Source organism: Ambystoma mexicanum, chromosome 13 (assembly GCF_040938575.1).
Source record: "Ambystoma mexicanum isolate Mex_15411 chromosome 13, UKY_AmexF1_1, whole genome shotgun sequence".
Taxonomy (NCBI): domain Eukaryota; kingdom Metazoa; phylum Chordata; class Amphibia; order Caudata; family Ambystomatidae; genus Ambystoma; species Ambystoma mexicanum.
In genome coordinates this window covers 172650205-172664173 of record NC_090938.1, presented here as the reverse complement: position 1 = coordinate 172664173, position 13969 = coordinate 172650205, and the positions used below count along the sequence as shown (strand labels likewise).

The 13969-nt window shown below is 47.3% G+C and overlaps 1 protein-coding gene across 4 annotated transcripts in view; it reads left to right on the top strand.

The window, feature by feature from the left end:
- Positions 1-3954: 3954 nt before the first annotated feature.
- The window catches only part of LOC138521035 (potassium voltage-gated channel subfamily A member 3-like), a 279474-nt gene continuing 269459 nt past the window's right edge, over positions 3955-13969 (top strand). For 2 of the 4 annotated variants that reach the window (XM_069633542.1, XM_069633543.1), the window contains exon 1: positions 3955-9364. In XM_069633542.1, coding sequence (XP_069489643.1) covers positions 4586-6178 — 1593 coding nt within the window. In that variant the 5' untranslated portion in view covers positions 3955-4585 and the 3' untranslated portion in view covers positions 6179-9364. The remainder of the gene's footprint in view (positions 9365-13969) is intronic. The other 2 variants (XM_069633545.1, XM_069633544.1) reach the window with 2 other exon arrangements.

Here is a 13969-nt window from a genome sequence, read left to right as displayed (position 1 = left end):
AGGACTGTTCTCTGAAGAAAGTATATTAGGGATGAATAACTATGACACAATATACATGGGAGGGATGTATGTGAGAAGGACATCTTTCTGTCATGCAAGTCTGGGAGCAAAAGCAGTAACAAGTGGCACCAAATATATGCGAAACATCAGAAGCGGATGGCACAGGGGCGTGCGCGCGTTCCTCAGCAGGTGCCCAAAATGATATATAGTTTATTCAGTGCTCCATTGTCTGGGTAACCTCTGGACATGGGTGCCAGTCAATCTTATCCTGATAGGAACCTGCGCCTTGCTTCACCTGAGCGGACAGCAGCAGTGGTTGGTCGAGTACGACTCTGAGGCAGAGGCATCACGAAAAATGAGCATTAGGGGAGAAAACCGGGGGGCACAAATAGAACAGGACCGGGCAGGGTGGTGGCACACAAAATAAGGGTCAACAGGCCAAACTGGTTTAAGTATACAAATATTTTAGCAAGCTGGTTTAAAAAAGCAAGACATTAAGCATGTTCAGAGTAGTTTAATGCAATAGAGGTTTTACATTAAGTTAATGTACATCCTGAAAGTTAACTCCTGTTCAACAGTTGCACGTATGCCCTTGCGCTCAGCAAGAGACTGTATTCTTTTAACTGAAGCAGACTTCCCTCCCAGCACAGCCTCAAATAATGAGTTTTTAGAGGCGGTTCTTGGTAGAAGAGACAGAAGAGACATCACTTCCAGCTCAGCTTTAAATAATAGCAAGTCAAAAAGAGTCAGTTCAAAAGAAGAGATATCACTCATACCTCAGTTTCAAATGATTGTCACAGACAGTCTGTTTAACAGATGACATATCACATAAATTGGAGGGGTGTAAATATTCCCCCCAAATATGCCAGTGTGATGGAGTGTAGCGAGGTAGCCCGAACCAATAAAGAGGTGTTGGAGGGGCTCTCCGAGAAGATTTATAAATAAAATGGCTTAAAATGGTGCATTTTACAACATCATTTTATTGAAAAATTGGGTAAAATACCAAACAGTTTCCAAGTAGTTTTGTAGGGTAACTCATGAACAAATCCAATATATGCAAATCACCAACAGTGCAGAGGAGCATTTTGCCTAAACATTTTCATGATGCCTTCCCCCATAATACATGCGTGTATAAAAGAAATGTTCATGCTGGCTGCATCCATACATGTCCATGCTGGCTGCACCAGTGTATGCCAGTATTCCCATATAAGCACGTATTGTTGTTTGCTTTGCACATAAAGCCAGTAATGCTACTGTAAGAAAACACCTGCATGCTTGTTCTGCCAAAATATGGTAGTATCCGCATGTAAGAACATACTCCAGTTGGCTTTACCATTAATATTGCCATGACACTGTATAAAAACACGTCCAAACTGGTTGTATCAAAACGACAGTGTAGCCACGTAATAACGGTTCCATCTATTAATATCTATGCAAAAATATTGCCATAAAAAATTATTGCCACATTTTTGCGGCAATATTAAGCCATGGAACCTGTGGGGGACACCCCTGCAACCACCATATTTTTTAAAAGGGAGTGCGGCCACCTCCGCAACCCTCAGTCCCATTTACCCCATAAATTATCCCCACCAATAATATTGCCTATGGCCTTACCCCACGACCATATATGTGGCGATATTATTGGTGGCGATAATATTACCTGATACCGTAATAACACATCATGCTTCCTTCATCAAATATGTCCAATACATAATGGCATACCGCAATAAGAAATGGCTAGACTGGCTGCATCAAAATGCCAGTCTAGGCACGTAATAACACTTATGCTTTCTTTATCAAAGATGCCCAATACAAAATGTCATTTCACAGTAAGCTATGGCTATAATGGGTGCACAAAAATGCCAGTTTAGCTACATAATAACACTTCTCATGCTTTCTTTCTAATAGAAGCCCTGTAAAAAATGCCATGCCTGCCCTCTGGGTGATCCACACACACACACACTTGTGATTATGTGTGCATACAAGGAGCTGGGGGGCCCAAAGGGCAGGCATGGTATTTTTACTAGGCATCCATCAAAGATTCCCAGTAAAAGAATACCATGCCTAACCCCCTGATCCCCTCCCAGCACTTCCGTTGTGGAGATTACTTTTGCTGGTGGGGAGGAGGGTTGTGCAATAAATCCCCTCTGCCAAAATCAGCTCCACGGCCCAGTGCAAACATACCTGCACACACATTCACACAACCTTTACACTCAACATGCACTTGCTCATTCACAAGCACAGCAATCATCATACACTCACTTACTGCACACAAAACAAGCATACACACATTCACAAATTTCAATTAACGTATCTTCTGCCCCAGTCCTAATGTTTCCTCCCAGCGTTCCAGCTCCCACGTAGCACAAACAGGAACCAGGAAGCAAAGAGTGCTTCCCGGTTCGTGTACATGCGCACAAGATGATTGATGACGAAGTGCCCAGCCCCATTTTGTGTGTGCGAGGGGGAGCAGGAACGCCTCCCTCACATGTACAAACATGAAGCCAGCCTCCCTGGCTTTGTATTTCTCATTGGATATGCGAGGCTGAGGAACAGAACTGTCAAACGGAAACCACGTTTCCCTTTGACAGTTCAAGCCAGCCGAGCAGTGCTCCCTCTACTGCACAAATTAGCTGAGGGAGTGCTCAGTGTTTACACAGGGCTGGCTCCTTGGCTCCTCCATAATGGGCAAAGGTGCCTGTGGGGCGGCGCCCCCTTGCCCATTATGGATAGGCTGCCACTGGTACACCGCCAAGGAATGTATGTACAAGGTCAGTGTGGCTGGAGATGAAACACTGTTGACTTTGAAGTCATGTACACAAACTACACTGTTGGTAATGCAGTGATTTTGAACATATTGAAGGATCCATAGACATGTCCTATAGAGTTGAGTGACTGTTGCTAAGATGTTATCTATTTAAAACTGGCTGCACATTTTATGACTTTTTGCAATTCCTCATAATTAACAAGTCCTATAAAATGTGTTCCGCCACGGGATGGATTGGGCTGGTAGCTTGCTTATATTCAGGTCGAGGGTGGAGACATTTCTGTCCCCATAGTGAAAATCAAAACCTGACACCTATGAACCCATGGTTTAACATCCTATCAGTGCAATAGACGAATTTATTTTTGGTTAAGCAGTGTGATGAGCATATAACAGCTTTAGAAATATAGCCTGTGATAAAACACAAAGGAAGAGGCACAGAAATCACAGGGTATTTGTGTGGCAGTCCAACAAAAAATGTATACATTTTAAGGAAAACTAGGGAATGTAAGTTTAAGAGTCTGTTTCAGTTTGTAAATGTCTTTTGTTTTTTTACTAGATAAGTGTAAGCTGCACATTTGGAAAACAATAGTGTGCGCAGAATGTAGGAAGCCTACTTTTAACAGTGATGCCACCCCCCCCAAAGCCCCCCCCCCACCTCCAGTGATAGTCATGGCTCATTGATTCCTGTGGTGTCCCTCATGCCAGAAGAGGTTTCAGGCTGGGTAAAGGGAGCCTGCAAACGCGTGAATACCGGCTGGAAGAAGGAGCAGCTTCACGGTGCCTGAAAGAGTTCTTTTTAGCTGGCGGTGGGGGCTGCCAATAAGTGGTCGGCTTGAAGGGGTGGGGGGGACAATTGCTCCTGGTGGCACTCCAGGGACGCCTATGCCCTGAGAGCGCCGGCGGTCGCGCTGTATTCGTGGCGGCGTCAGCAAGCGGACAGAGCGCTCGAGCGGCTCCGGCAGGTGGTCGGTGTCGGCAGGTAGCCGCCAGTCAGCACCTACAGGCTCTAAGCATGCACGGGTGTCCGAGAAATTCGGCGGGCAATTTATTCCGACCGCCTCCCCCGTCTCTTAGGAGGGACGTGAGCGCCCCCCCACCTCACAGACAGTTCATTTTAATCCCTGGCGCGCGCTGTGGGCGGGAAAAAGCTGACAGGGGTGGGAAGGAGGGCGGAGAAGAGACATAAATATAATTCCGTGCGCGCAGCCAAAGAGCAGCCAGAGCGAAGAGGAATGATAACCCAACGGGAGCAACAGACGTCTGACGGAAAATATTAACGGAGAAGAGGAGAGGAAATAACCGAGAAAACGAACCGTCGGGAGACAGAAAAAACACCGGGTCTGGGAGATGGAGCCCAGGATGAGAACAGAGAAGAAATAGCGGAGTTTAAGTCCGAAACGCAACGGAACACAAAAGAAGCAGCAGTTGCCTTGAAGACAGTAGCGGATTCCGGGAAACCAACGACTCTTAGGTGGGGGTTGTTTTCAGAAAAAGATCGACAGACAACAGCAGGGTCAGAAGCCTGAACAGAGGCTGAAGAAAAGCTGGTGCCCAGATACACAACATATGGACTTTGAGGAGGTATAGCAGAAGTAACGTGTTCAGGGTAGAACAACCACAGCGGACTGTCTCTGAAGAGACAGAGAAAATCACGTGGGGCCTGGGATAGTGGGTGCCAGAACTCTCGGAGAGTAGAACACTTGTAACCAGGACTCTGAGTGGGCGGACCGGGGGCGGCGGTGGCGGGCGCCCGGGCTCTGAAGAGGAGGAGGAGGCGCTGCCGCGTCTTCTCCTCGCCCTGTCCGCCACCTCACCTGTATGGACGAACACCTCCTCCTCCTGCGTTCGCCACCACCCTCGTCCACTCGCCACCGTGCCGACAGCAACTTGGTGAACCCGGGCTACAGCGCAGATCCCGAAGACGCACTCATGACGGTCCTGGCCTGCGAGGGAATGTTGGAGGAGGACTCAGGCCTTTCCCAACCAGGGCCCCCACTTCCTCCCGAAGGTCGCGAATGCTGCGAGCGAGTAGTGGTCAACATCTCAGGCCTGCGCTTCGAGACCCAACTGCGCACTCTGGCACAGTTCCCCGACACCTTACTCGGTGACCCTAAGAAGCGAATGCGCTACTTTGACCCATTGCGGAATGAGTACTTCTTCGATCGTAACCGGCCCAGCTTTGATGCCATCCTGTACTACTACCAATCTGGGGGCCGCATTCGCCGTCCTGTCAATGTGCCCATTGATATCTTCTCAGAGGAGATACGCTTCTATCAGCTTGGTGAGGAGGCCATGGAAAAGTTCAGAGAGGATGAGGGCTTCATCCGCGAGGAAGAGCGGCCTCTACCATCCCGCCTCTTTCAACGCCAGGTCTGGCTGCTTTTCGAATACCCTGAGAGCTCGGGACCTGCACGAGGCATAGCCATCGTGTCAGTACTCGTCATACTCATCTCCATTGTTATCTTCTGCCTCGAGACATTGCCTGAGTTCCGTGACGACAAGGAGTACAATGGGCCGCTGGTGCTGGCGGCACTACCAGGGAATGGCACAGCCGTGGCTGGCACTAGCTCCTTCACTGATCCCTTCTTTGTAGTGGAGACACTGTGCATCATCTGGTTTTCCTTTGAACTGCTTGTACGCTTCTTCGCCTGCCCGAGCAAGGCCACCTTCTCCCGCAACATCATGAACATCATCGACATTGTGGCCATCATCCCCTATTTTATAACACTAGGAACTGAGCTGGCAGAACGGCAGGGCAATGGGCAGCAAGCAATGTCGCTAGCTATTCTGCGAGTCATCCGATTGGTACGAGTCTTCCGCATATTTAAACTGTCACGCCACTCTAAAGGGCTGCAAATTCTTGGTCAGACTCTGAAGGCCAGCATGCGTGAACTGGGCCTGCTTATCTTCTTCCTTTTCATTGGTGTGATCCTATTCTCTAGCGCAGTCTATTTTGCTGAGGCTGATGATCCCAGTTCAGGTTTCAACAGCATCCCTGATGCTTTCTGGTGGGCAGTGGTTACGATGACCACTGTGGGCTATGGGGACATGCACCCAGTCACCATCGGTGGGAAAATCGTTGGCTCACTCTGTGCCATTGCAGGGGTACTGACCATTGCCCTACCTGTGCCCGTCATTGTCTCTAACTTCAACTACTTCTACCACCGTGAGACAGAAGGAGAGGAGCAGGCTCAGTATTTGCATGTGGGCAGCTGCCAGCACCTTTCCTCTTCTGAGGATCTACGCAAGGCTCGCAGCAACTCGCTGCTCAGCAAGGCTGATTACATGGTGATTGAGGAAGGCATGCCTCCAGGTGCCTTCAAGCACAGCACTCCCTTTAGAGCAGCCAATTGCACAGCAACTGGCATCGCCGCCTCCACAGGCGTCAAGAAGATCTTCACGGATGTGTAATCTCCATAGTCTCAGCTAGAGTGGCAGTCATGTGTGCTGCGAAGGTCAGCACAACCAACATCATGCCAGGGGCAGCACCTCTGACATCTGTAGCATTATCCCCTGAGAGAAATTGCACCATGACCATTTGTAGAAATTCTCCGGGGAGACACCACCGCCGGCATCTGTAGCATCATCATCTTGGTTAGTCAATTCCTGGAGAATTTACAGCATCTTTTAAGGAGAAGCAGTGCCATTATTCTAATGGAGCTTGTTGGGGATTCAGTTCTACTGGCACAGAGAGCTGTATCAGATGCAAAGGACAACACCACCAGTATCTATGATATCACCACCCAGGAGAGTCTGTGCCATGAACACCTACAGCTTCTTGTAGACACAGCTTCATCCTCACCTGCAGCATCTTTGTCTAGGGTGTCAATGGCAGGTGTATTAATAGCATCTTCTGAGAGCCAGAGCAGTGGCATCTTGAGACTTTGCACTTTCCAGAATCATCGCCACCATCACTTTCATTTGAAGCATAGTCTGGTGGGAGTTTCTACATCACTGACTTCACACCAACTCCTAGAATCGTAATCCGCATCATCGATCAGTGACAGCAATAGTGATGGCATGAAAGGGTCCTATATTCTCACAGTGAATGGCATTGGCATCTACAGGATCATTTGGAAGGGTCATGGGCAACTGGAGCCAAGTGCCAGTGTCGCATGCAACAGCATTGTTATCCTGATGAGTCAATGCCATCAGTGTCAGGTCTCCACTGCTAGAGTCAACATCTCCTGCCTTTCTGGTTCCTTCGTCCCTTTATAGAAATCAAGCGCACGCCAACAGAGCACAGCCGGCCCACTCCCTGCTGGGGCTGCTGCATCAGTGCTTATGCATCCTACTCGCAGCTTCACTTTGGGGAAGGATCCTCATTCACACCTTCAGAGCTACTTCTGGGCTACTGAGTCGCACCCAGCTACATCAGCGCTACCTCTGAAAAGAGCATTACGGCTAGCCGATTCTTCTCACTCCTCAACCGCAGCCTCTGCATCCTACATGCTGCTGTCAACATCTAGGCTAGCACAGCCCGCTCTCTGCTCTGACAGCAGTAACTGGGGCTGACTCCCTTTTCTGTGAGAAACATGGTCTTGTGAGTTCCACACTGCTTAGAAGGCAACATTTCGACGACTGCATTCCGCTCACTGTTCAGTGGGGAAATCTGGGCCGACATGGGCCCACTCGCTGTGTTGTGCGCAACATCTGGGCAAGCGGGTCTCACTAATTGTATGGACAGCAGCATTTAAGTAAGTGGACCCTACTCCTGTCTATGATGGCATCACCTGCACTTACAAATCACCTCTACTAGGGGGACACGTTAGAGAATAGATCCCTCTCAAAGCTCGGAAGGGGACATTTGAGCTAGTGAACCCAGCCACTTATCTGACAGCACTGCATGGCCTGCTGGGCTCCTCTCACTGGTGGAGAGTGACTGTCGGGCCAAGTGAGCTCTCTCACAGCTCTGACCAGAACCTCTGGTGCTTTGGGTCCTTCTCACTGTTCGTAGAGCACTACATGGGTAAGTGAACGCTACTCTTTCCTGGGCTAGTTGGGCCAACTCACCGCTGTGATGGCAACCTGTTGACTGACTGACCCCACTCAGACCTGACAGCAATACAGGGACTAGTGGTCCACCCACTCCTCGAAAGACAGCATCTTGGCTGCGACATCCCATTCTGCATCGAGGTAAACAAATACAAAAATAACGAGTTAGTGGTTCATACCCACCCTGTGCTCCGCTGGTAATATCTTGGCTGGCGCACCTAACTCAGCCAGTTAGGGAAAGACCTACTGGTGATGGCGTTTGGCTCCCACTCTGGCAGCAGTCTGTCTATATAGCCAGGTATCGAATTAATCCGAAGAGAGTTTACACGCGAGCACAAACGTTTCATTAAAAGGGGCTTTTCTTGTTGATAATTCTATTTTTGCACTTATATTGTACATAAGCACATATTATTTTGTACTTAGATTGCTTCTTCAGATGACAGTCTCCAGACATTGCACTAAACCCTCTTTTAATGAATTCGGATAAAGGAAGTTAACAAAAGTTTGATGTTTATCGCGCCTTGAAACACTTGTGTAGTATATAGGCGCGTTATACACGTCATATGATATCATATCCGAGAAGAGCAGAGAGGGCATTTCTATCCGATGCGCGGGAATGGTGATCAGGATAACACTGAGAGCTGTGAGAGCGAGGCAGAGAAATTGTCCGTATGTTGATATTCCTTTAATTCATACTCATAATATTAGTTTTATTAATAGCGGAGGATGGACTTCTCCCCGCCCAGAGTGGGGGGGGGGTCTAGACGTGCCAAATACCCATTATCATACCAAACACTCAAGAGACGCTCGGGAACCCTTTGCTTCATTTATAATGTATCAAATCCACAGCAAATGCCCGCATATTCCAAGATTAAACTGGTGCACACGCCTCTCCTCGGAAGTTACTAATTCTGATCTGGGTGATGTAGTTTCCATAGCAACGCTTGTTTCCCGGGAAACCTAAAAAAGGTTGTCATGACATCCCGGGCAGTTGCCACAGTAACCTTCCAGATGGTTCCCACTTCTGTGAGCCCAGAAAAGCCACCGACAGAGCGCAGCGAAACCCAATCCACCGAGATTTGCAAAACTAAACGCTGGTGACATGAATTATTCATCCGCATCTGCAGGGTGATGAAGGGGTGGGATCTGCACTGCCAGCGATCAGTTTAAGAATATCATTGTTTGAGATGTTCATAACGTGTCTCTATAACACGTCTAGGCGACGCCTGGCTGCAAATATTGGTCTAGACAAGGAACCCTCACACCCCCTTCACATTCCCCACAGACTGGTAATTGCGCTGGGCATTTCTTTTACACCGCAGGAAGTAAACAAACAGCGAACTGAGCCCATGATATAATGGTCAAAACAGGTGAGAGTAAAACACTTTCTTCCGTCGCGATAAACGGCCACGCTGTCCAGGAGTAGCACCTCTCTTGGCATGAAACACAAAACGCCCTGCCCACACCAAACTGGGTTCATATGTACAACTCCGAACATGCAGAGACACTATTGCACGAGTGGGAAACATAAGAGACGAAACAGAAACAGAAATTCCGCCTGACCTTACGTCGCAACTAGAGTCAGTGCAACCGACACAAGAGGTGAGTGTTCCTTGCAACGCTGACATGCAACTGCTGTGTTCTAAAGAGAGGTGTCTCTAAAGACCTGCGAGGACTAGTTTCTGGGTCACACTTATGTATGTGTAATTTTGCGGTTTATTATTATCAGAATCATATATGTTTGTTTAAACTTGAAAAAATGAAAACATTCCCTCGAAATTCCTTTTAGCTTTTGGAGTTATCGTTTCATGATAGTTTTTTTTCCATTTGTATTCTCACTGAAAGGTTTTTTCACGCAGGCCATTGTTATTTTAAGACATGGGGTCATTCCGAGGTTGGAGGTAAGGGATTACCGGCGCCTGTAAGGGCACCGATGGCGGTAATCCCTTACCTCCGTATTCCGAGTTCCCTTTGCGGGTCCCTCTTTACCTCCTGCTTTTAGCAGGAGTAAATTACGGGACCCGCAAAGTGACCTTGGAGTAAATTACGGCACCGTAATTTACGGTGCCGTAATCACCTCCTTCCCCATTCCCATTGAGCCGTATGGGGGCAGAAATGGGGATGGGGAAGGGCTATGGTGAATGGGGAATTACCGGTCCATCCAACCTTGGAATGGACCGGTAATTACTCCATTCACCATGCCGGTATTCCATGGAGTAAATAGTTCCATGGTTGCCAACCATGGAGCTATTTACTCCATGGTGTAGTCCTAACTCGGAATGAGGGCCATTGCCACTTTTTCGTAGAGCTTCAAGTTTCAGCGTCTACCCTTACAAGTCAAGCTCTGCAGTGCTTACCTGCCATGGCATTACACATCTGAGAAGTGTAAGTGTGCAGAACTATATGTGCTCTACAATAGCATTTCCAATATGGATTGGAAGACCATGCAACGCATTCTGCAAACATACACACTTCTTAAACATGCACCTTTGAACAGCAAGACGCTCATTCAACTATTTGGATAAACGAGTCCCATTTGTGCAGAATCCAGGAAGATCAAATGCATTGAAGGCGTGAAGCCATAGTGATGCCACAAACTGTGTGAGTTTACAATACAGTCTTATAGACCGAAGGAATAACTCAGGGAACGGTCATTATCTAAAGTGATAATGACCCCTTCCAAGGTCTATAACGTTATTGACAAGAGTAATAGCAATACAGGTTTTGGAGTTTTGGAGGTATGGTATAATGCATTTTTTTGAGTAATGAGCAATGCGAATAGACACAAATAAACGAGGTTTTATAGTTTAGTACTTAAACACTGACGTTCTCTTTACAAGGGATGCATTTTATTTGCGAGCTTGGTTGAACATGGACATGCATTAGTTGGAATGGAAAAGACGGCCGTTTTTAAATGCATAGTGAAAATAGTTCATCCCAAAATCGTGGAAGAAAATCTTGCTGGGAAATTTCACGACTATTTCTTGACGGTATTTGATTTTTATTTGATTTGAATAATTGTCCAGCGCTGGCCATTACAGTTTTCACAATTTCAGAAGGTGAGAGGGTAAACAGAAGTTAAAGCATTTTTTAGGACTGGCTAGTAAGAAAGGACAGACAGGCGATGGCAGGGAAGGCCGTCTGGCTGGGTTAGCTGTGGGGACAGAGGTAGACTTTGAGGCTTTTTGAAAAGTGATGATGGAGGGTGGTGCAGTGCAGATGTGGAGTTGCAGGATGTGGCAGACTCTGGGAGCCCACAGGGTGAATGCTTGTTTCTGTGGGAATGTTACTTCCACAGTTAACACATAGGATATGTCTGCTAGATTATCTGGTGTTTCTGTGGTTGATGTGTTTAAGTTTGTTGTGGAGGAAGGATGTGGGGTTGAAGTGGTTGGCTTTGTAGGCAATGCAGGATGTTTTGGAAGTCTTTCCCTGGGGTATGGGAATCCACTGGGAGTTAGGAAAGAGCTGTGATGATGTGTGATTGTTTGCGTAAGTGTAGGACGAGTCTTGACGCTGCGTTCAGCATGGCTTCCAGGGGGCAAGGGTGCTTTGGTGAGACCGGTGAGGAGAGCATTCCGATGGTCCAGCTTGGACTGCAGTGCAGAAGTCGTGAGGGGGAAGGATGAGAAAATCTTTTGTAGGCAGTGTAGTTGTAGGTTGCATGTTTTGTTGATGATAGCTATGTAGTGTGTGAAAGTAAGGCGAGGGCCGATGGCAAAGTCTAGGAATTTGACAGGTACGGAGAGTTATATTTGTGTATTCCCTATAGTGAGTTCTTTGATTGGGGGTGGGGGAGGTCTGGTTTGTGCCTGTGGAGGGAGATGAGGAGGTATTCTGATTTGGTGGAGTTGAGTTTGAAGAAGTGGCTGGCCATCCAGGTGTTGATTGTGGTGAGCTCGCTTTAGAGGGTTTGAAGTTGTGAAGGGGATGGTACTTGCAAGTAAGTTTGAGTCTTGTCTCCAAATTGGTGAAAATGGATGTATAGTGTTTAATAAGCGCCCCTGTCCGTGGACTTCTACACAAAGTTTGAAGAGGAGAGGAGACAGTGATCGGATTCATACGGGGTGCTTTGAAACAAAGTGTGTCCTGTCAGTGAGAAAGGAGCTGAAACAGTCAAGAACAGTGCCCGAGACTTTCATATTGTGGGATAGGAAGTTTAGGAGAATGGTCGTCTGGATTGTGTCAAAGGCTTTGGAGAGGCTGAGGGGTTCTAGAAGGCCCATGCATCCTTTGTCTATGATGTTGTAGAGGTCAACAGGGATGTGAAGTGTAGCAGTCCCAGTAGGTGGCCTTGTTGGATGCCAGATTGGAACGGGTTGAGAATATCTTTTGTGGCGATGTATTGTTGAATGCAGGGGCATGCTTTCTGCTGTTTCCCTGTCTGTTCCTGAAGCCAAAATCTTTGGAATGCAGTCAGTGCTTTAGTCATTGACTGAATTCTGAGCATTCTACTTGGCCCACATGGGACCAATCATGACACCCATGTGCTAACAAATTGGAAACTTCCAGGTACAGGCAGGTAAGTTATAGAACTCCTTGCCAAAGGAGACACCCCTCACAATTGATTTGCTGTCCTTGAGATGTAAAATTAAAACATGTCTGGTTTAATTGTTAGTGATCTGTATTTATTTATCTTTAGTCAGACACCGGGCATCCAGCACCGAAATCCGGACATTTTTACAGGATACCCCTCATTAATATTCATGAGAACAAATTTGCATTCATTTAGAATAATTACATGCACATTTATCTATGAATATTAATGAGGGATATCCTGAAAACCCGCCAGGGTTCCGGTCCTCGAGGGTTGGAGTTGGACAACCCAGAGCATGTGGTTCTTAGGGCTAATAAATGAACATGGCAAGATAGATCGGGCTCTGCGCTTGTCCGTGTCTCGAATGGGCTGCAGACCGCAGGACCTCCCTCTGCTCTGCTGATATGTCCCCTGGTAAGTCTGGCTCCTTTAGACACTATTTTCCCTCCGGGGTTTATGTCTATGACAGAAGTGGTTGTGGCATCCCCATTACTGTGTGCAAAAGGTCAGAGCTGCTTTCTGTCCAATGCTCGCTCTTTACCAGCACATGCAACTGCCATATATGAGCGTCTGCAGGAACTCAAACCTGACATCGCCCATGTAACGGAAACATGGCTCTGTGACTCTTCAGGCCCTTTTATTGCAGAAGCGCTTCCTGCTGAATATAATATAACACTTCAAGACCGTGACTCGGTTCATCCTGGTTGGGGGGGTTTGCGATAATTCACCAATCTCATATTAATGCCACTCTTATCCCCATGACGCCTGGAATCCGGATGGAAGCTTGTCTGGTCCACCTGTCTCTTTCACCCATCGACACTTATCATGCCTTAATTAGTTACCGACCTCTGCAGTATAATGCCATTTTGTTGTGATGTGTTTATTGAAGCGGTAGCAGAATAACAACTTTCATACTCCCCAGTTTTCATAGTTGATGATTTTCATTGGACCGGTCCGATCACTTTATTGTGCCATTCCTTATTCAGACTAGGATTCAATGCAGCTCAGCTGCTTGTGATAAGACCCTAAGATGTCTTTGGGGCACTGTTCCAGACTCCAGTATCATTTCTCAAATTGAAAATGGGTGTCTGATCACTCAATCTGTGGATTTCTCACTACTTACGGCTGCAGCTGATGATTAGGCTCCCCTTAAGCTCTACACTCTTCACCCGCCCGCTCTGAGCCATGGCTTACTGGTGAATTGAGGTCTCACCGGCTCAAATGTAGGCAGGCAGAGCGAAAATGGAGGACGGCATATTGTGAAGTAGATAGACTGTTGCTTCGACAGGAAATTACCCATTACCATAAAGCCACCTGGGAGGCTAAGTGTTGTTTCTACACATCCAATATTCAGACGGCAGTCAATCAGCCTAAGGGACATTTTAGTTGGGTTTGCACACTTTCATCACCCCCTAACGTCCAGGCTGCTATGTGACACTTTGGCACAGTTTTTTTCTAAGAAGATTGTTGATATTAGAGGTAAAACTGCATCGTCCAGCCTGATATCATTGAGTAGGCCTTCTCCCACTTTGTCTGATGGACCTATGCATTTGTGGTTAGCCTTTCCCCTCTTTCGCCCAGACGAGATTGCAGGGGCTACTTTACAGAGGAAGTCTGCCTCCTCCTTGATCCTATACCTCCGAAAATGTTGAAGAACCTTATCCCTCAGA